The following is a 24,441-nucleotide window of genomic DNA, read 5'->3' on the forward strand; positions in this document are numbered from 1 at the left end:
AACATGAAGGATATGTTTGTTTTTATGAATACAGTTACATGATTCGTGTCCATGATGAACCAGATGTTACAGTTCATAATGGAGGAAAACGATGGCTTTCTTGCAATGATTCCGATGTACCACACAGTGTCACTGTAACTCCACTGAGATATACAGTAATTCCAAAGGACCAACTTCCAACACAATATAATAATGTAACAGACTACATTTGGCTGCTGAAACAAAACCTGGAAAGCAGCTTCATTGATGACTGAAAGTGACATAGTGATGTTTAATGGTTAGCATGTGGACTGTCTTTTCCAGCTGTTGAACATAAACCAAAACCACATCAATAGCCTTGGAGTGGAAATACTTAAAAGCTCTTGTGACAAACATGTTAAAGGGTTAAATAGATGGAACACTTTGAATTATATCAGTGTAATGTTCAAAATAGGAAACGCTCCAACTATTTGGTGGTGTAGAAAGAGTAATAATGTGGTATGCAGTGACTATAGTGAAGAAGCCAATTCTCTTGTGATGAAAATCCATCTTTCTGTGGATATTAATCAAAATCTTTGCACAACCTAAGTTTAATTAGTCGCAGTAGTGGAGGCAACTACATTCAACGAGATGCAAATTGGAATTGTTTTATATTCAAACAATAACAAAAATGTCCCTCGCATCAAGTTAAATAACGTATAACCATCAAATTCAGACATCCAAATACAGTAGAATAAGAAGAATAAGAATACTTTCAGGCACAGAACAAGGAAAAACATTTATTATTTTAAAACCAGGTAGAGGAATAATACATTCCTTCGCACCTGATGAAAGATTATGCCAGGGAGCTTGCTTGAAAGAAAGCCTGGTCCATTGTTGAAACTGTGAGGAACAATGCAGCCTCCTGGCCGTGCAACTGTAGACCTACTCTTTTCTTGCTACACTTGTAATTTTTTAAGTTAAGTTGGATTTGTAAGATTGGATTTTAGCAAATCCAGCTGCTGCCTCATTATGGCTGTCACTGATTTTTTTTTTTTTTAACCTTCTATTTCAGTTGTTTTGCTCTTGCACACTATACAACAGCTATACAACAATAGCAGAAGCTATGCATACTTTTGAACTTGTTCCAAGTGAGTGCTGTGGTACTGCCTGACAGACGTTAAAGGGGACATCAAGTCAAAAACGTGCTCTACAATAGTGTATTAGTTGTGGCCCCATTATCCTGATTAATATTACGTTTGTTAAATATGCATTAAGCAGCAAATTCCACCTGTTTTTTTTTTTTCTATGGGGGGGGGGTCATTTTGCCACTTGTCAACTGAGCAATACATCACAGTTACTCATGACTCAGATAACGACCAATCGCAGCTACACTTGCAAATGTCATATGTCAAAGGTCAGGAAACATGTGAGCTGTGATTGGTCGTTACTTGAACCGGAGCAACTATGATGTCACTTTTATTCGGCACCAATTAGCAAAAGGACACCTTCTGAGATTAACAAAAACAACTAGATTTTGCCTCTTGATTCTAATTCAACAAATGGAAAAAGAATCAGAATGCCGTGTTTAAAAGGTGAGACTGCATTGAACATATTATTGTAAAGAACTTTTTTTGACGAGTCTCCCGTGAAGAAGAACCACTGTACAAAACTAAATAACGCACATTTCACTTCCTAACACATCTCAGTTTGCAAGGCTGTTTTTTGGCATTAATATGGTCTGAATTATTTTATTGTCTGGGTGAGAAACGATGATGCTAAATTTTGCCCTTGTTCACATCCCAACCTATTTACAGAATCAAATATTTCCCAAAAAAAAAAGCATGCATCAGCTCTGTTAATATGCCAACAATCTTTCTGGTCCAGTCCCTTTCTATCTGGCCATCCTTTTTGTCTCACACTCTTGTTGAAACGTCACCCTCTTTCAAGTTAATTCAACAACATTTGGCTTCAATCAACGAGCAAACTTGGACAGACAGCAAATGCTTTACTTGCGTGGATGTGAATGATCACACGCCCGTGCGTGTGCGTGCGTGCGTGCGTGTGTGTGTGTGTGTGTGTGTGTGTGTGTGTGTGTGTGTGTGTGTGTGTGTGTGTGTGTGTGTGTGTAATTTTGTAAGTATGTGTGGGGAAGAGTTTTGGTGCCACTAATGCTTTAGTCAGAAATCTAAGTACTATGTTTAAACAAAATATGACAATAACCCTTTGGGCATTTGGATAACGGTCAATTACTGTATGTGTAGCGGTCCAGTATATTGTTTCAAAATATGAACTGAGTGAGTCAGAGGAGGGATATGGAGAAGATATTATAAAATAATGGCATGCAAGACACATCAAATTTCACATTTCATCTTTTATAAAACATGAGGCAAAATTTTTGTCCACCTGCACAATCTGTAATTTGCGGTGTCTATTAAATTCTTGACTTTGCAGAAGAAACTTTGTTGTCATCATTTGAGAATGTATTTCCTTCAGTACCATCTCTCACACAGAAAACAGCTACAGTAAACGTCACATTTAAATGTTAAATAAATCAAAATAATTAAATAAATAGATAAATAAAATGTGGCATAGTGAGAGAGCAGGTTAGCATATGTGCCTCAGAGTGCAGAGGTCTTGGGTTCGCTTCTTGATTTGGTCTGGAGTTTGCATGTTTTTCCTGTGCCTGCATGGGTTTACTTCTCTCCACATTACAAAAGCATGCATTGTAGGTGCAAATCGGAAACTCTAAATTGTCCTTAGGTGTGCTCATGAATGTTGCTGGTTGTTCTTCTTTCGGTGCCCTGCGATTAGCTGGCAATCAGTTCAGGGTGTACCCTTGCTTGCTGCCCAAAGACAGCTGGGATAGGCCCCAGCACACCAGTGACCCTTGTGAGGGTAAGTGTTCACTAACACCTTTTATTTTTAAAAAGAAACAAAAGGGAACTAATAAAAATCCTCGCCACTGAAGTATTATCTAAATGTTAGTACCTTTTTGAACAATCAAGTTCAGGGTTTACCCAGCCTCTCACCCAAAGTGGAATGGGATAAGTTTCAGTGCACCCATTCTTATATGCATTCTTATACACAAACATGATTATAATTAACAGCATTTGAAATACAAAAGATAAACCACTAACTAATAAAACGTGGTGGTGTGCAAAAGGTATTTTTCTGTGTAATACCAATAGCAGTTTATGGGTTTGCCTCACACTGTGTCCAACAAATCATGCTTCATGCATCAAAATAATTTATACTGTTTCTATTTTTAAATATCAAGTAGTAAGAAGGGGGAAAATGAAAACTAGTTCATCAATCATCCTGAAAGCTTTGCGATTTTTATTTAGTGACCCTGGATGTAAACCTAAAAAAATAAAAAGAAATACATATATACTTCAAAGCACCTTACCCAGCAGTAACACACTGATGCTTCTGATTAATAGTACCTCATATAACATTAACCTAACAGTCCAAGGGACCAAGACAGCATTATTATGAGCGTTGTTAAAGTCAATGATCTGAATACTTCTTCCACCACAGGAAAAGTGTTAATAGGTCTGGACCAAAAGCCTGCCAATGTGAAAGAATTGACTGTTTCTGTCTTGAATGGTCTCTCGTGATGTTTTATCCTATGCCAGGGACATTCTTATTATTCTCCTTCAACAGGGTGCAGGTTTTTTTTTTTTTTTTTTTTTTTTTATAAATCACTACTTGGACATATTGTGTATATATTTTAGGAATGTATACATTTTCCAGTCTGAAATTGGCTATTTATAATAGTAAGTGAAAAAAATGTCATGGAAAAGAATTACTGCTTACAAGAAATGAGTTATGCTCCAACTTCAAACCTGGAGTTTAGCATGAAAAAGTGAGACATATGCAGCATGTGTAACATGCAAATTTGAGCATGTGGTCATTTTATTTCAAGTTCAAATCTTTTTAACTTTTACTGTGGTTGTGAATAGTCCAAAATAATATTAATTGCACTTTGTAGAAGTGCAACTTACGATGAATGTCTTTTTGCGCCTGTATCTATATTTGATCCTCTCCAATAGTTTTTTTTTTTTTTGTCCTTCTTAAATAGTGGGGCCTTCGTTTTTAGACTAACCTGTAAAAGGAGTTTGGATTTGTTGCGCAGACTTCAGTATTAATAGTGAAGTCTGTGGTTGTTGCAAGTGTATTTACATTGTTTCTTTCTTTTCTTGATGTTAAAAAGTTTTAGGTATACTCATACAATTGTTATGCATAATCTTATTTATAGTCGGCACAGTGAATGGGCGGGGCGGGGCGGGAAGGGGGTGACAAACAAAGGTAAACCGTTTCCTTGGGGGACTGCAAATTATAATTGAGAAGCACTGCTGTAAACTGTAAGATCTGATGTAAGTTTTATGTAGCATATATTCTGCAAACGAAGGCACACGTGTTGTACTTGTTTCAATAAGATAAACTATTCATTTGAAGCAGAGCGCCCTTGTGGATTCATTGACATCGGATAGAAAAAACTACAACACATTTTTAAAAATTTAAATTATGTTTTGGAGAATGTTAAAATAAAAGTAGGTGACTCATTGATTAATCGATTATCGAAAACAATGATTCATCATTGATTTTGGGCAAGTTTGTGTGAATGGCCGAAGTTTAACCAAGCGAGGTGTCATACAGGGCTCCACCTGCTCTCATTGAAAACTCCACCTTAAAGCGCCTAACCCTGCCATCGTTCGAATGCTGTTAAATGTGTCGCTCTGACTGTGCTGTATTTTATAATCACAGATGGTATGCTTTTATCGAGCAGGTGCGCCTTAAAGTAGTAACCTTAAAACCTCGGGGGCTGCACTTGCCCCAATGGTGGGCGTGTCCTCGCGGATCCGTTCCACTCCCTCTCAGCTTGCTGGCACTGGCAGGCACTAACCACTGAGGACCCAAAGAGATAACGGCAGCTGGCAGAGCTGGATACGAAGCAGACTTTCGACTATCAATTTGATTACTCTTGAATTTTAACCGGTGTCATGTCAGTTCGTGGAGCCGTCCTGGTGGTCTTGTGCGCGGTCCTCGCAGTGACGCGCGCTCGTAAGAGTTCGGCGGAGCAGGAGGATGTTGAGGAGAAGATGAACAGCGCCAGATGTACCTCCAGGTGTCTCACCTTGCACATGACCCAAATTACTGCTACATTCAGACACTCTCAGGTTAGTGGGTAATAGAGCTATGTTTCACTTTTACACAAGTTAGTCTATCTCGTTTTTCTATCTATCTATCTATCTATCTATCTATCTATCTATCTATCTATCTATCTATCTATCTATCTATCTATCTATCTATCTATCTATCTATCTATCTATCTATCTATCTATCTATCTATCTATCTATCTATCTATCTATCTATCTATCTATCTATTTATTTATTTCCACCCAGGTAAAGGACAAACAGAAAGACGATCATATTCTTAAATGCCTACCTCTTGTTATGTGTTGATTATTTATTTAATTTGATTAAAACAAGCATTTGTTGAGAAAGAATAACATGATTGATGCCTGTAAGACTGTGCATAACATAGCTAGCATGTTTGTTGTTGTACCCTAATTCTGAGATCTCAAATTGAGCAGATTAATTATCAACTTTTCCTTTGGACACTTATGGAAGACCTGATGACAGGTGAACATGGTAGATTGTAAAAATCATAGTTACAAGTTTAATATTGATTAGTAGTATTTATGTTTTATAATCTGTTGCATATACCGAATCAGTTCTTTGCTTCTAATGTTATTTCACTGTAATGTTTTTATTATCATCTTGTACAATTAATGACCATGCAGTTTTTAGAGGTGTTATTTGTTTATTTATGATTATTATTTTGTTTGTAGTTGACAAATTGGGACGCCTTTCTTAAATATCTGTCTCATGTACTGCACCCTTTGTTGTGTGGAATGCTAGATTAACAGGGACAGAAGGACATTACCAAGTTTGAAAAAGCCACTTATCGCTAACAGCTTCAACATGGGCATGGTGTGTAGTGGGTGGGAAAGTCATTAACCACAAAGTTCAGCCCTGATGGCTTTAATGGTAGGGTGGGGGCAGATGTTGACGTAAAAAAATATGGTTTGGTCAGAGCCACCCCCGTTCAGAAAAGACTCTCACCACCTGTGCCATGGGTAATGTGAGTGGCCCCTCAACCTAGATGAATTCTCTTACAGTAAGGTGTGTGCGGGTGTGTGTGAATGCGTGTGCATGCGTGTGTGTGTGTGTGTGTGTGTGTGTGTGTGAGTGTGTGTATACTGGGGTCTCTGGAATGGAGGTGTGAGAAAGGGAACACTTTATGAAGTGGAGTGCAGTAGTCAGATGCCCAACATGAAACAGCTATAGTAAGGCTGCCTGTGTGAATTTGTTTGCTGTTTTTAGCTGAGGCCTATAATGTGCTTTCGCCACCAGGATTTCCTCACTTTGTCTGCAATGTTCTAAAGCTAACAATATGCCACAAGGCTTCCAGAACTTTGTTTACTGTTTGTCAGCTGAACTCTGTGGTTCACTGTGAAACAAACTGTTCACGGCTGTGTGAAATCATGCCACGTTTTCTATATACTCTGTGTTTATCCTTTCCTGTCATTTTACTTGGGTGTCTGAGTTCTGAGTGTGTGCATTTATCCATCCGCTGCCCTCAAATATTCCGCTATGGAAATAGCGTGATGTTCATGTTATGCAAAATCCCCAGTGCTGAGCTTTATTTTATATTCTACCAAGAGTGATATAGTGCTACATTATTAACTGCAATTGTGAAGATATATGACATTTGAGTAACACGTTAAGTATATATTATATTTACTGCCCCACATCTGAGGGTGGTGACTAGATAATGTGTAAATTATGATGCAGCAGTGTGTGCAGTCTCAATTCTCAAAATAATCCTCATTACTGAATTATGTAGGAAAGCATAGGAAAGTAGAATTGTGAGAATTAGGGTGTGGTTTTAGATCTGGCACTTTAACCTCTCAGCTTCCTTTGAGGCACTATGTTTACTGGGCTGGTAAACAATAGGGCTGCGAATAAAAGTTGACCAAGTTGGGTTGATGACTAAGAAAGGGGGAAAACTGAAAAAAAAATGCCTGGAAGCTCCACCTGAAACATATTTGTGCCACCGTTCTTGAAGGCGCACACAGTGTTGCAATAATGGCTACAGATATGGACGCTCCCCCCCAAATTCAGAAGTTTGGGAACATTTAACAAGAGTGAAAAAATATATTCAATTACAGCAGTACTTTGTCTGTAGCCGTTCTTTTAGGTGTTTAACTCAGAGGGAGCAGTCTAGCATGAAATAGGCCCTGTCTGCTTGTCTAGAAGAAGAAGAAACAGCAGCAGAAGAAGAACACTAACAGGAAGTAATTGACCTAATTGTAGCAAACAGGCAGCCCTACTCTAGTTTACTCATGGACTATTGTTGAAACATCATCTGTAAGAGACTTTAAAGACCCTATTACATGTGTAATGTATATAGCATTATGTAACTGCGAATTAAATGGTAATTAGTGTTTGTTGACCTTAAATGGTAGTAGGTAGGATGCTAACGCTAATCGCAATTGCTAGCTATTTAGCACAGGAAAATGTTGTTGGCATCTAATAACTCATATGTGTAGAAGATAATAAACAATAAGTGTTAAATTCAACCTTAGTAAAATATTTAAAAACATTTTAGAAATAAATATATTTAAAAAAAAAAAACTTTATTTTGGGGAGCACTTGAGGGTTCTCGATTTCTCAATTATTCAATTGAATAGGATAACAGATTTTAAAAAAATATTCAATAGTGACAGCTTTAGTAAGCAATAAAGAGGAATGAAGTGCTTGAACATGTGATTTTTTATTTTTTCAAGACGTGATCTCAAACTGATCAACAAAGGAAACAATCCTTGGCGAGCATTATCTCTCACTGAATCTTTTGTAGCACGCCAGATGACATAGTAATTGATTTGTGAGGAAGCCTTACCGTGAAGGAATTCATCAATTTAATGACCATAACATTCGAAAGAAAATGACTTTTGATAACATCACCAGAAACTCTAACAATAGCAGAAGAAAAAATGTTCTCATCCTCCTCTGTCACCACATACTGACTCAAACACACATTCTTCCTCTGGCTTCATGTTGGTGAACCCTATGTTTGTGGTTCACTCAAGTGTGTGTGGCTAGAGTCTAGCCAATAGAATGTGAATCCCAACACCCAGCACCTCTCTTTCAGCCTGGGTTTTCCAATACTTTTTCTGGTATGGTGTCATAGCTTAATTTTATCCCATTTGTCTGCTCACATATATGTTTGTATGTCACAATTCCAAATTTGATGTACGCTAACTGTAACTCCTACAAAAAAAACATCAACCTTGCCTGCATAGCTGGATCTTTTTTCATATGCAGTAGATTAGACTGTGTGAAACACTCAAAGGTCTGTGGTGCTGATGGCTGGATGGGCCGCGCCAAGGCCGAGAGCCAGTATTACTGAATAAACTGCCTGTTTTAAGGCAGAACATTCTTGTATACTTATATATGTGTCTGTGAGGGCCACTTTGTCTGCGGTAGGTAATCAGACCAGTGGTCATTCCATCACCCAGTCATGCTCTGAAAAAGACCGAAAACAACAGCAAGGTCAGGTTGCACTGGACCAGGCTCAGTCAGGCAAGAAGACATGTTGAATAGTGCTATAACTGGAGCCACGGACAGGTAGACCCACAGACAGGTGCCTTTGTCTATATGTCAGTCTATCTATATCTGTGTCTCTCGTCTTTCCATTGGGTTGCCAACTGAAGTGGTAAGTCTCTCAAGGATAGGGCTACACATATCTTAGGCCACTGACTGGTTAAGAGAACAGGCAGGTAATGGAAAGAAGACTTTCATACAACACTTGGACATGTTTGACTCCTGTCTGGGTTGTTTGATAAGTGTGAGCTCTCCGTGCCTTGCTTTGCTTTGGTGCATTTTCCTGGCCCTGTAGCTGTTGGAAACAGTGGTGATAGCCTGGCATATTCAGTGCATAAGCATATGCACGGGTGCTTAAAAAATGTCATATTCAAGAACTTCATAATTTTTAGTGCACCAAGACATTATGTTTACTTACTTTGCAAATTCAATCTAATGGTGTTTTTTAACCATGTTAGAATACTATTTCCTTCCATGTTGGAAGACTTTTTTTTCCAGTAAAGAGTAACATTCAGAATACACACATGTCCACAGTCTCCTGGGAGTCAGCAGTCCACTGGGACAATGCCAAGAAAGGGGCACGGTAGTCACATGCTAAAAGGCAGGGTTTAAGGGAGCCAGGTGTCTTACATCTGAGTTAGAACTATAGCCACCAAAATAATGAATGTTTCATATGAACTTCAATCGCCTTTGTGCCTAGCTAAACATATGTATACTCACAGCTGACTATAGCAAGTTTAAAATAGCACAATAAAGAAGTGGTAGGCCTCCCTGCCATATGATTGGGTGAATGAGGGATGAACAGAGAAAAGAAATTGTGGTGATTGTGATTGTGGTGAATACGCTCCTTTTTACCGTGTTCATATGTTAGGTTTATAGGTTACAGCTTAGTATAAAACAGAAAAAAAGTAACCAAGTTCTTCAAAATTCCTGAAATAAAAACAAACAAAACTGATGCCAATCATTATTTGATTGCATTTACAGTTTGCATGGCAAAAACAAATCCTTTTTCTTGGGGTCATCCGCAAACTCCCTGCATAACCTCAAGCCCCCACAGGGAGCCCGGCCCACTATTTGAGCAGGACTGAATTAAGCTAATATGAAAAAACAGAAAAAACAAACACTTTTAACATAACATAATATTTTTTTTCCCGCTATTTATGACATTAATATTTGACACACAATTCAATGAAATTCTGTAGGCGTTTATCTTTTTCTGTCCTTTGGAAACGATTCCCTGGAAGCAATTTGGCGTCTTTATTTGTTGTGACTCCGTTGCTCTATAGTGTGAAATGTGCAACTTTCAAATTCTATTCCAGTGAAGTACTTATTGGATCTTATTGTTGTTTTGTTTTGCACATCAGAATGTGGCCCTGCAAAAACCAAGCACCAAAGCACACACACATATAGAGTAATTAAGGGCTTCTGTCGGGAAAGATTAGACCTCAACTTGAGCTTTTTGGGAAGAACGTGTGTATGTGCTGGTGAGTGGAAGTTAGTCATGATACATTTCCAACCGTTTGTGCGCACTCACTCCCACACGGCACGGCAGTGTTTGCCTCTGGTCATCTGGGACTGATTAGCAGACTTAATGCCTCATATTAAATAGACTTTCTACTGCACCTCACCACAAACAGTAACCGCAACACCCACATGTACCCTTGTCTCGAGCACACACACATTTTATTGATGCATCTGGTCCAAGCATGATTTATATCTCAGTCTTGTTTCAAACACTGAAGCATGTCCACAGCTGTACTTGTGCATGATGAATGTACATATGTTAAAGAGTGCACCCTCTGTGTTTTTATGTCTGCTGTTTCTATCAGGTTGTTAGAAGTTTAATGCGGACACTCCTGATCATCAACTTTGTAAGAATGACCATTATTGTAAGTTTTTCTGTTGATCGAGTCAGTTATTTTGGTCTCTTGTGTCACTGGCTCATAAAGAAATGTACAGTATATAAAATGTATGTAAATTTAGAGTCGAGGGCTGCGAAGGGCTCTAAAATTTGGAAAAAGAGCTGGACCAGGAGAAGTTGGAGAGTTTTGATAATCCACCTCATAAGAGAACATAATGCAGGATATCTAGAAAACATGTTTGAATTTCAATACAAAATTAACAAAAGTGTTACAACAGTGTCATTCAAGTCCCATGTATTTAGACATTTATTGGAATGACTTTTCCTGTAACTGAAAATGACACAAAATACTTTTTTTTTTTCAATTGCTAACAGTTATTTTTTTAAAGTCCTGATAATTCCACTATCCTTCAGGATATTAACATAATCGCTCCCCTCCTGATTGATTTCTTCGGCAGGACGAATTAAAACGCTTAACGGGCCACCCATGGCCCCCGGGCTGTCGTTTGCCCATTCCTGGTCTAGAAGATGTTGACTTGTTTTTTCTTTGGTCCAAGGTCGATTAAGATTGCTAAGACATTATCCTGATGTTTGCCAATAGGTTCAATGCTTTGCATCAGTTTTTCCTGTAGCCAAGGGCTTATGAACATTCATTACTTCCTTGTGACAAGAAAAACAGTTTGCAACCATTAAACTTTCATTGAAAATCGTTGTGACCTGATGAAAAATCAGCATCCGCTTCCCTTGTAAACACTCGCAAACGTTTGCAACTCAGTGGGACACACGTTGTTAAGAAAGAGCCCAATAACCTATTTGAAAATGAATAAGACCGACAGTTCTTCTTGAGTGCTGATCAATGCAAAAGATTCTTAGAATGTAAAAACCTGCAAAATCACACGTCTGTGTACGTTTTTTTTTTTTTTTTTAGATTTGGATACATAGTGCTACTGTGGCAAATCAGAAGTTTGATTTACTACAAAAAAAGTTGCTTCAGTCATTTATTTTCTTTAACAGCTGCTGTTGTAAATTTACCTATTGCTGTATTTGAGACTAGGCCCAAGTGCTGGCTGCAACCTTTAGTTTAAAGACCATCAGGAGCAATAGTGCTGTTTTCTTTTGTCAGTTGCCAAATAATTAAAAAATAGCATGAAAATAATACATTGTCCATACTTTTCTTTGCAGACTTCAAACGCAGGGTGTTCTTGAGTTTATTTTTGCAAATGGCATTGCTGTGGCTCACTACTTAGCATGGGAAATTGTAATATCTGTTTGACAACATACCTGAGCAAGTTCCAGGACCTAATTTAAAAAATATGGAAATTAAAAAAATAAATAAAAAAAATCTGCTAATTTGGCAGCACCGTGACGCTTTAAGGAAGGATGCTGTTATTACTATAGCAACATATTTCTACAGCAGACATCTTCAGACACCCGGACCCCTGATGTGAGCTTGTTTGTACCCTAAATGTTGGTGTTTTGCTGTCATTCTGGGACTTCTGTGCTGAGTAATTCCTTTTGGATATAAAAATGCAATGCCATGACGTGAGTGATTCTTAGTTTTTCCAGTAGTTATGGGTGGCCATGTAGTTATGTTATGGCATGTCTATGATTAACTCTGCTGTGGACTACCGTTCTACGTAGTAGTAGTAGTATAAATCAATCTTAGCTTTATGATTAAAATCACACATTGCCATTCTGTGCATATCTCTGTGTGAATGCGTGTTCACCATTTTTAAATCAACCCTTACATACTGTTAGGGTCAAATTTGACTTTATTTATATACATTATTGTCATTAATTTTAATCAAAAACATACCCTAAATGTCAGTAGTCTAGCCTTAAATGAAGTTTCTCAAAATACACAAAAACTTGAAAATATTTAAAAATGAAAAAAAATAAATCTTTGGTGCAGGTGCTCCAAGGTTGTTTGCACCAAGGCATACTCGATAACTTGCCTATTGTCTACTTAAATGAAATTGAGCTTTACCAGTGTCTTATATAAAGGAAGATGGTGGTATTGGTGGAAATCTTGAAATTGTAAAACTGCACATGCTGTTCTGCACAAGTTCCCACAGAAACATGCATTGGGGAACTTTGAAGTAGAATCTTGAAACAAAATAAATCGGGAGGAGAGCCCCATAAAAAAGAGCATCAGAAAAATACATACTATAATAAATATAAGAACCAGAAGTTATAAAAAGGTCAGCGAATACCTTGACGTTGCAGTGAGATCTGCACATGTAAAATCATGTACCTACACACACCTCGCTACACTTTTCCCTTCTGCAACATTAAGTAAGTTAGTATCAATTTAATTTTGACCAGACTATTACTACATTGGGAAAAGATCTGATGTAGACACTTATTATGAAGATACTTTGAGCCATGGTCAAATTTGACATGCATACTTCTGTGTACATGGAAAATGAAAATGTCTTACATTTTCATTAATGCTACTTTTCACTAATGCCTTACTAGAGCAAGCTGCTAAAACAGTTCAAACACATCTGGCCAAGAGTTCTAAAGTATGCACTATGTTTTCAGCACCAGCTAGTGGTAAAATAACAGTTGTGCATCTTACATAAATGATGTGATGTTTGAGGCAAACACAAAGCAATCTATAGCAGCTCTACCACAAGTAAATTTGTTCTAAGGATCACGAGAACCCAGAATTACTTCTTTGGCTTTATCTGAGTTCAGTTGTTTAAAAAAAATAATATTCTCAATATTCTCAACATGCAAGAATATGTAATTGAATTTATAGTTTCATTTAGTTTGCCAATAGACGTACGTGTCATCTGCATATCATTATGGCAGGGGTACTCAATGCATCAATCATGGTCGACTGGTCGATAGTAAAGAAAGTTAACTGCAGATGCAAATATGCAACAGTTTTGTGGGGTTTTTTTGTATGATGTTAAGGTTTAAGAAACAATTTTTTCAAATGTTATACCTGACGTGAGAGCTGATGTGCGTGCTGTGGTGAACAATTGCAGGGTGACGTCATGCTACGTGTGAATGTCTCTGCCATTCTTTCTCCTGAACTAAAATGCATTATATTCTCAATGACTTTGTATTAAAGCAATAAACTCAGTTATAATTTTTAGGTGGTAGTGTGCTGCATTGGCGGCCAACAGATTTAAATCAACAGTAGTACTCGGTGACCACAACTAGGAGACATGGTCACAGATTTATGAAACACTCTGTATTACTTTGGGAGTTGACTTGGAAAAGAAAATATCCTACCACAATTGGATAGTGAGTAAAGGAGTAAAGGACCAGTGCTAAAAGATGCAAAGAATGGATGTTTTGTATGTTTAACTTTCCTCTTCATTGACTTCCGAATAAAATATCCACAATATTTGATTGTGATGAAGCTCAACCACTTTGGAGTTCTTTTTTCAGGAGTTGATGTAAAGTCAAGGTCGGATGGACGCATCGTGGATCTATAATATGCACTAAAGACAGGGAGAGAGAGGTGGATAGATTGGGACACAGTCTTTAGTTGGATCAGGAACAGTCAGGAAAAATGGACTGCGTTATGACATTTGTCATAGATCATTCCAAAGACAAGTAGACAGTTTCAGATTAAACCACAGGCGTTCATGTCATCCTGATTGAGCATCTCAGAGCAAAGGATTGATAGAATTCTTTGCACGCAGATCTGAGCACAGCTTTTCCAATACAAGGTCAACTACATTCATCTGGCACAACTACAATGGAATTCTGTAAAATGAAAAGAATTTAAAACTGAAGCCCAAAGTACTAAAAGCAGTTGCTCCATCATAAACCCAATCATAAAGCAGTCCAATAGGATAGTGACACTATTACTGTAATGTTATGGAGGAATATTTTCATGACTGTGGGTGACTCATTCACATACACCATTGTGGAATCTGTGACAAAAAAGCCATAAAATCAGTCATTCAGTTTTTTGCCAGTTTATGTTAATGGGTGTAAATAATTTAGATGAAACATATCAAATGGAGTACCTATGGACTTAATTTGTCTTACAGTACAGATCCCCTCCAAGGGCAAACTTCTAGCAAAGACAAGAATGGATTCAAAACATCTTGTATATGCACCTGACACTCTACCGAAGCGTTTGATACTTTGTTAAATTTATTTATTTTTTAGTCCAAAACCTTTGAGAGAGAATGCCACTTAAAACCAAAGGCGAAATTTACAAAGCAAAGGGTTTATGGAGAGTCTTATTACTTCTTCAGATATTTATGCTGCTCCTCTATTTGTGACCAATTTACAGCTGCAGTCAATTCACCATACTTGCAGTTATGTGACAAAAAGAAGACTGAGCTCCAGATAAAGGTGGTCAAATCTTTTTGATTTGATGAACATCTGTAAGCACGTTAGAAAATATAAAAGAAAGAAAGATCATCAATAGCTATCACAGTTCAATAGATACCCCTTGTTCTCTGTATTATTTCTCATATTATATTAATACACAGTTTATGTACACTAATATTAAAAACGTATTCAACAATAAATTCAGAAAACACACTCTTCTGAACAGTTCCTGGATTTCTACAATTTTTCATGCCTGTGTGTGCCTGGATTTATATATTTTTATAACACTTAATTTGTGGTTCAAGGGAAGTGTAGTATTGTGTGTTTGTGAATTTAGTAAACTTCCCCAGAGAGATGAGCCAGTTTTGGGCTTGGCGTTATTCCTCCTCCCTCCACATAGCGCATAGTCAGACACACCTACACACACATATACACACAGGTGCGCACACGCACAAACACACACACACTTATTCTCTTGAGGCAAACACACGAGGGTACAGACAGGTACAGAAAACAGTATATGCACACTGTGTTCTTGTCACGTCAGTGTTTTGACAATCAATGGTGAATTCATACAATTAAGGTGACAAAGCATGCAGTGTAAGTGTCTATGAAAAAAAAATGTAAAAGAAAATTTTGAATATTGAATTTCTCTCATTTTGTTTTTGTTTGTTTGTTTGTTTTTGCTTTTTACCCATATAGCCTTAGCCATTCACAAAAATTTGTACAAGCCGTCTCCTTTTATATATCAAGTGGAGTCTTCCCCTGTTGACCAAAAATAATACACGATAAAAATTGGTGAAGCGCAAATCCCAATAAACCATGAAGGAAAAAAAAAAAACAGTCGGCAAACAATTTTAATGTGATAATGTCAGAAGGCTTGCATCACTTGTGTTTTCTGTATCAAAATGGAAATATGTTTTCATTGCATCACCCTTATCATGGTCTACAGATTGTAAACTAGAGTTGCTTATTGTATATTTTAGGTGTATGCTCTTTCACAGTGGATTTAATGGTGTGGCAGCCGCATAAACACACATGCACACATTCATACATAAGGATAACTCCGACTAAGTGTGAGTATTTGACCACCTACTTTGGCATGTCTTCAGGCATTTATTTTGAACTCGGTGCATAACAGTTGAGGTGTGTCTGTCTGATGGTTCAGGTTATGCTCTAACTGTGTAAAGAGGGAGAGACAAACAGAATTTGGACATATTGTAATAAAAGAGCAAAATGTGTGACTTGGCAGGCACTTGGTGAAAAGTGATAGTCATTCGTGACCTTTTCCAAAATTACTACATAATCGTAAATAAATGCTTGATTTATCCTTGTACATTGAAATACCTTTTTCATCTTCCCCTAGAATGACCAAGTCCTGATTTGGTGTGAAAACCACAGACGCTGTGCACAAGTAAGTACACACTATGTTGTTTACCTACAACACCGAATTAACCTCAGTTAACGTCATTCAAGTCAGGCATCATGTTGGTGGTGTTTCTGTCCAATGAACTCCTAAGGCTGCTTTGTTATTTGTTGTCTGAGCAACCCTTGAGTTGCTTGGCGAAGACATGTGAATAAAGCATACTTTCATCTTGACGCGAGAATGCTTGAATAGATGAAATAATACTTCTTTTGTTTGTGAACTTTGTCCACCTTTATCATTTCTTAAGATCAGTACCATCCTTTGAAACATTTTCCAACTGATGCGGTGTCTGTGCTGGCTGTTCAGCTTCACAAGGTTTTATATCACTTTCTCAGCTGGAAGACATATTTCATTTTTGCCATTTTCCATTCTTCGCTACATATCTGCATCATTGCCCCTCAATGGAATGTGATGTAAATCTTAGAAAGAAGATGGAGTCTGTATGAAGATCCTCATGCAGAGCATCACATTGGATGAAATGTCACGCACAGTATTTGCATTTGCTAGAATTCAGTCATAAATCATTCCAGAGGGTTTTATGTAGCAAATCCAACATAAACCAATATCAAGTGTGGGCAACATGCAATCTTATTTGCTGGATAAAACCACATCTCAGTGGAAGCTGTCGTTAAAAAATTTCAACGACTGCATACAATGCACACCGGTGCCTCAATAGACACCACTAAAGTTGGTTGCCATGGCACTTCTGCAGAAAATGTTCTTATTTTGTACTTTATTAGTGACAACTTAAAATGAATATTTAGTATTGCCCATGGGCCATTTTATTTCCATTTGATACTGATATGTTCACAGAAAATTTAGTATCTTTTTAGTATATATATTAAAACCATTCTTATATTTTGTCCCTAAATCTTATAATATACATTTCATTTGGGTTATTATCTAGACATGACACAACATGTATTGTTCCAAGAAAACTATACACACAAATTGTCGTACTATAATACCTAGGGATGACCACAGGGAAAATCATGGATATTTATTAGCTTTATATTGGATTTTTTTTTTTCAAATATAATTTTAGGAATGGGATTGTCATTGTGTTCTGAACTCTAGTATTAAGTAGCTCATTGCTGAATGGGAGAGTTACCATCGCAAGATCGCAATCGAACCCACACAATTGACCGGGTTCTTAACAATCAATAAACATTTGCATGACCCCAATCCAAACTAATGATTAGCTGAAGTTCATCGAACACTTTTTGATGAACGAGAGCAAATGACCATGGCCTTCACTATACATACTACACGATCTTTTGAATGAACCACAAGTCCCAGAAGACGGACAAAATAGTACCATGTTTTGAAACATATGAATCAAATCTTATCTGTAATACACCACAAACACGGGGCCATTAGTTCTAGTTCAGGAACATAAATACGTCATATTACAAAGGTTGTAGTCTATTTTACAGAATAAAGGAACAAAGGGAGCAATAATGACACAGCTGATATTGATAAGATGAATCTCACGAGCTGTCATGTTTTATTTCTTCCTTGGTTACATCAATTTACAGACTTTCTGTATCAAAGACATGCACTAGACAAATGTTGTACCAACACATATGGTTTGTGTCACATATAGAAAATCTAGGGAAAACTCATTTGAGATTTCACCAAGCCTGTTCACTAGCCCTCACTCAAATTCAATTTTGCTGGGCCTCCCTCTCGCCTTTTCACAAACAGACAAATCTCCCAAATAAAATAATACAATAAAAATAATAATGGGTACCAGGTGTGAGACCTGCCATTTAACTATTGTGGTGCTCTATAGGCAATTTTTTGGGTAATTTACATATATGCACAAAAGCAATACACTGCATTTTTGTGTTCTGCAGTTTTAAAGCCTACCTATGGTAGTCATAAGGAAAAAATATATGATTCGTAAAAAAAGGCATCCTAAAGTGTTTTTTGTTTCATCAATTATATTAAAGTAAGCTTATAATACCTCGAGGAAAGCATTTGATCAGACAACAATCGCACAACCATACTTGCCAGCAGGGGATGGAGAAAATGAAATCAAAGTCTGTCGCATAATTTTCCCTACTGATAAATACTGTTAGTATTGACCCTGGAAAATCGTGAGATTGACTAAGAATAATCAGAATATGACCAAGAAAATTATGTGCATTGAATGGAAGACAACAGAAGTAAAGGCAGGCTCTCAACGATGCTGTGTCACTTCTCCACCCCCTGCTAGCAAGTATAGTTACATGCATGTTGACTTGACAAATAGTTTCTTCAAGCTATAACAATTACAAGCTTGCGAGCTTGCTTAAGACAGCAAGCAATACCGAAAACGCGTTTTGATACAGTTTTTCTTGATAAAGCATATGTGTTTTTCCCTTCTGAGGACCACAAGCACAATTTAAAGACAATGATGACGCTGAAGAACAGAACTTTTAGATTTAAAAAAAAAAAAATATATATATATCCAAGCAGGTACTAGAGGAAATTACACATACCCAACTCAGCCTATCAGCTCCAATAACATCTCACTATATTTTTATGTATGTTAAATAGTTGTAATAATAATAATATTATTATTATTATTATTAATAATAATAATAATAATAATAATAATAATAATAAATGTAGTCTATTTCTTTAGGTCTTAGCTGCAAAAGAAAACTGTACTTAAAGACCATTAGTGTACACTAGTAGTGTAGTGGTATGCTACCTCCCCTCATGCAGACTGCAGGTTCAAATTCAGGTCAGTGGCCCAATACCCAGCCACTGCTCTTTCCGTGGCCGGGTTGCATGAAGAAGGGCCTCCGGTATAAAAATCCTGTCAAGCAAATCATGCAAGCAATCCATTGTGGCAGGGTGCCTTTCCAAACTTGTTGCATATACAAACTCAAAACCCCAATACAAATGCAACATAAATGACAAACCACTATGACTACCAAAGACGATAAGATGGGCAACGCGCCCGTTTTTAGACATCACTATCGAGGAACGAAAAGACTTCTGCAGTGAAAGCATTAATGAAACCTTATGAAAGTTAGGAAAGTTTCAACTAAGAGTCCACCCACATTTTAAATGTGAATCATTTTTGTGAAGCATGGCAAAAACACCATGCAACTCTTTGTCTCAAAAGGCAGAACGCAGCAGGCCCCACTTTCAGTCTCTATACTTTACAGACTGCAAACGAACTGTTTTTTCATGAATGTAAGACAAAAAGGAAATTAATAGAAGGCAATTTCTTGTCACTGGATTTACCTATTGTTATATAAAAGTTGAATGCATTATTTTAGTTGAAGTGTTATTGTTGGGGAATATCTGAAGTTACAGACTCAAATCTTGAGATTTTTGAAAAAATAAAACAATTTTTTAGTTAACTTACAATGTAGGTACTCACTACTTGAGTAGATTTTTTTTCCCAGTGTACTTTTTACTCATAGCCATGTAATTATTTGGTTGACTTCTGTTAACTTCTACTTGAGTCCTGTTTTTCCAAAGTAACTGTGCTCTTATGTGAATAAAACTTTTGCTTACTCAGTCCACTTTGCTGTGGACCCAGTTGACCAGTCCCAGACCTCCTGCAAGAGGTGCTCCCTGTATCCTTCCAAAAGCACACAACCATTCTTACATGGCTCTCACCACATATAAAGGGCACACACGTGGTCATCTGTGCCAGATTTCCTCTGGACCTGTTATACTGTTAGCCTTTCATCTCTGCTCTCCTTTTCAACCAACACTCAATCCTTTTTGCTTTCTTCCATGTTAAAAACCACATCTTCTTCCATCCTCTCCCTATTCCTTCACTCCCTTTTGCTGAGTGTGGCAGGTGAGGCTATAAAACATCAAGAACAGTCAGTGGAGGGTATTGAGACAAGGTGTTACGTCTGTGCATGTGTGTATGTGCCCTTGGTTTTTACCACATAATGGGAACCGAATCCAGTTTTTTGTTTGTTTGTTTGTTTTCTTTAATTGTCTTTATGGAGTCCTCTTTTACTTGTGGGGAACATATTGATGGACCCCCAAAGTTAAGACTTTCTTTTTTGAGGGTCAAGACTCACTTAAAGTGACACTGTGAGATTTAGTCTATTTTTCATTAAAACGAAATAAATGTAATTATTAAAAATGTCAAAAACTTGCAAATAAGTGTGTTCTCAACGACCAGCAGTTTATTTTAAATATAATCGTAGAACTAGTTGTCACTAAAATATATTACATGGGAGATGGCAGTCCTCCGGCGGTTGCCATGTCTGTTATAGCTACCACAGCTGGAGGAGGAGTGTAATACTGAATTCACCGTAATGCCCCTGAAGCTCCCACGGACACATGCAAAAAAATTACACATACTCCCTTTAAAGAGTATAGGTTTGAATTTGATTTTGGTTGAGGTTAGTGTAAGTTTTTGGGTTAGCCAATCTGTTGTGATGGTTAAGGATGGGGGCTAGAAAATGCATTATGTCAACGTGCTGTCCCGTGCTATCCAAAAACAACCTTTTGTGTATGTGTGTGTGTCTGTTTCAATGTGTGTGATGAATTTACTGAAAGCCAAGGAGATCATTTGCAAACAGTGCCTGCATTCACAAGTGCTCTATGCACAGTCATTAATCTCAATCGCAATATGTTGATTGTTAAATGGCAACATCCCTATTATCTGACCTAAGCGACAAAATGTCCACTTTTCACCCATATCCACAAGTCTTCAAGTTGCCTTCTAGGCCAAAAGAGTCTCCGAATCTCAAATAAATACAGGCATGTGCACTAGTGATTTATAGCTTGCTTGTGACACGTGAGAGTGTGAGGTCTATACTTTGCACATGCTGAAAGTGGGTTTAACCTTAATGCATTAACCTCAGGTGTCTCCTCTTTCCGTGGTATACTATTGACTAAACAGTGTGGAAGACACCTTGATACTTTATACAGTACTTTGAAGAAATTGATACTGCGTAGGTAAATGCAAGGATTGTATTTGTAGTTAAAAGACTTAATTCAGGGCTCACACCTTCATCTCAGCCAGGGTTTTCACAGGACTGTTTTTTTTTTGTCGATTTTTTTATTTTTTACAAAAAATACAGCTGTTACAGAGTAGAGTTGGGATTTTTTTTCTCTGTCTCCCTATTCGATTTGATTGAGATTTTTAGGTGTACTATTCCATTCAGGATCGAAGTTCAATTCCAGCTTGCTCCGGCCTTCTTGTGTGGTTTGCATGTTCTCCTCATGCCGGCTTCCTCCCGGATTACAAAAATATGCGTGGTGGGTCTATTGAACACTCTACGGCCAGTATCCTGCAAGTTTTCCAGTTTTCTCTCCCCAACCCACCTGATTCGAATGATTAGCTTATTAGCAAGCTCTACAGGAACTTAAAAATGAGCCCTAATCATTTGAATCATGATCCAAAGAAGGTTGGAAAATATGCATGATTCCGGCCCTCGAGGACAGGAGTTTGACACAAGTGCTCTAAATTGTCTTTAGCTGTGATTTGGTGAGTGAATTGTTGATTGTCCCTGTGTGCCCTTCAATTGGCTGGCAGCCACTTCAGGGTTTCCCCTGTTTCCTGCAAAAAGACAGCCCGGCTAGGCACCAGCAAGCTAGCAAACCTAGTGAGGGTAAGACCCTAGAGAAAATGGATGGATGAATTGATCTAGCGCCCTCTCCAGGTCGGAAGAATGGGCAGAAAAAAAAAAGAACGAAAAACACAGGCCAACATGTAGTTCTGCTAAATACAGGTTCATAAAAATTTGTCTTTCAGTCAGGTTTTAAACATTTGTACTGAGGCAGCGGCTGTAATTTCCAGGTGTAGGGCATTCTGGATTACTAGAGCCCAAATAGAAAGCACTTGAAAACCTGCAGACTTGTTTTGGTTCTTTGATACAAATAACGTAAAAAGGATAAACCCTAATGGTGTGTAGTTGTCAATTGAAAAATGACCATCTTAGATAAAAGAGCTGAAATTGTTGGAAAAGCCATCTACACCAAGAAGTGAACGTTTAGTTGTTTAAATTAGCCTTTTTATGGCTTTTTGTTCTGTTTGTTCGCCTTAAATCAGTGGGATGGAAGGAATAATTAAAGCCAGAAATACCGGGTAGCTGAGGGAGACATACAGAGTAAGATAGGGGGTGGAGGAGAGTGGGGCCGAAACCTAAATTTTTATATGTAGTCTGGTTGTGATTTGCAAAGAGCCATCATTCAGCAGTTCTGTCAACCTTTTGTGTGTTGTTTGAACCCGTAAAAAATACGATCTTCTCTATCTTCTGTTTTTGTTCATAGAGGGACTAGAATCAACACTTGATTTTATTATACTGTCCTTCTCAACTCTGCACATTTGCAGCATTTGCAGTTTTTAATTCTTTTTCTCACACAATACTAGAGCTCCTTTTAAAAGCTTACATTACGTGTTCAATCGATGGAAATCAACATCACATGTGCTCAGAGGGTAACGGCCAATCACAGCTTAGCTTTCCAACTTCACATGACCGAACCTAGAAAACAGGTGAGCCGTGAACGGTCGTTACCTGAGCACTGAGTGACTGTGATGTAGTAAAGTAGTAGCAAGTGGTAAAGTGTGTTATTAAATGGTTTAAATTGGACTGGAAAACTACTTGACATAAAATTATTGACAAAATATTAGTTTTTAAAATAGCTAAGTTCATGGGAATTTCATGATTTCAATCATTTGTGAAATTAAAAAATATACGTTTCTTTTTTTTTTCAAGTGCCTACAACCATGCAAAGAGCTATGGAAAACCAAGAAGATGCTTCCTTTGAAGTCCTGTGAGGTAAAAAGGATGGGGCTATATGTGGTTTTATGTGTGTGTGTGTGTGTGTGTGTGTGTGTGTGTGTGTGTGTATGTCACAGCATAGTGCAGGGGACCTGTTTAAGAGAACCTCCTAAAGTTTTAAAGTAACAATGAAAAGTTGGGAGGCACCCTCAAATTTAATGTTTTTTCATTATTTGAAAATTAAATTGTAGACTAATAATTAAGTGATTGACCTTATGAAGAAATATTGCTGGATTTTTTGGGGAGGCAGTGTGCAAATTGAAACAGAACATGTTTTATCATTAAAAAAAAAAGGCTTTGTACATTTTCTCAGTTAACTTTATGATGTGGATGATACTTAATGACCTTGAATGACTTTTATTTTACAGCTGCACATTATGAAGAGTTAATAGTTAGAATTACTTTGTTTGAAACTAGTTGCATTTGAATTTGTTTCCAAAAACGGACTAGTACGATAGGGCGTTCTTAGATTTACAGGACAAAATAATCACAAACATACTCACAAACACATGAAGATATTCACAAACTTCACGCGCACACACACACACACTTCTACACATTCGCTAGTCAGTCATTGCTTACTCATTTGAGTACTGTCTCATGCTCTCAACAGAAGCAGACAGAGTGTGTGACCAGCAGCGAGTTTCTGACATCTCTTAGGTCATCCAGACAGGGTGACTGTCCTCCACCGCAACGTGCGACTGGTTTTGCGGCCGCCTGTGTGGAAAGCTGCACGCTAGACCGACACTGTCCGTCCCCTAGAAAGTGTTGCTTCAATGGATGTGGACATACATGCCAAACACCAGCCAGTCTTTACAAAGGTAGGCCCAACTTATTTGATATTATTGCTCCTTCTCAGCCATGTCTGATGGTGAAAGGGAAATCTTTCACCATCAGACATGGGGCTTGACTCCCCCTTATTTGTGTGTTTTTGTTTTTATTTGTCCACGTTCTAGGGTTAAAATAAAAAAAAGAAAAAGAGTGACTGTACAACTATTAATATAATTTAAAGTGATTATTTAATAAATATAATTTAATATTAGTACTTAAGATCAGAATCTGTAATACCAAATCAAGTTGAATTCAGTTTTGATCCACATTGTCCAATATGTGTCTCATACATGTTATCCGGCAGGTGTATCAAATTTCCAGTACCAGTAAAACGTTTGCAAACCTCTTCAAATTCAAATGTTCTCAAGCTATTAACTATTAATTATGCTTAGGTTTGAAATGAAAGTCATTCCAGAACATAAAGCATCATCCACATCATAAAGATGACAAAGAAAATACCAAGATGTGCAAAGCTGTTTCCTGGCAAAAAGTGCCCACTTTTAAGAATTTAAATTATTAAACATATTCTGTTTTGAATTCCATTTTTATTTTACCAAATACTTCTATCAATAGGTCATAATGTGAATGATGTAATTCTTTACAATTCATGAAATAAAAAAAACAC

At 37.4% G+C, this 24,441-nt stretch overlaps 1 protein-coding gene across 2 annotated transcripts in view; it reads left to right on the forward strand.

Moving 5' to 3' along the window:
• The first annotated feature begins 4,753 nt into the window (after positions 1–4,753).
• Positions 4,754–24,441, forward strand: part of anos1b (anosmin 1b) — a 34,636-nt gene continuing 14,948 nt past the window's right edge. Inside the window, exons 1-4 of one of the 2 annotated variants that reach the window (XM_088425797.1) lie at positions 4,754–5,141; positions 16,168–16,215; positions 22,920–22,982; positions 23,599–23,806. In XM_088425797.1, coding sequence (XP_088281923.1) covers positions 4,965–5,141; positions 16,168–16,215; positions 22,920–22,982; positions 23,599–23,806 — 496 coding nt within the window. In that variant the 5' untranslated portion in view covers positions 4,754–4,964. The remainder of the gene's footprint in view (positions 5,142–16,167; positions 16,216–22,919; positions 22,983–23,598; positions 23,807–24,441) is intronic. The other variant, XM_088425796.1, reaches the window with a different exon arrangement.

Source organism: Hippichthys cyanospilos, chromosome 10 (genome assembly GCF_059441005.1).
Source record: "Hippichthys cyanospilos isolate Australia breed blue-spotted pipefish chromosome 10, RoL_Hcya_1.0, whole genome shotgun sequence".
Lineage (NCBI taxonomy): Eukaryota > Metazoa > Chordata > Actinopteri > Syngnathiformes > Syngnathidae > Hippichthys > Hippichthys cyanospilos.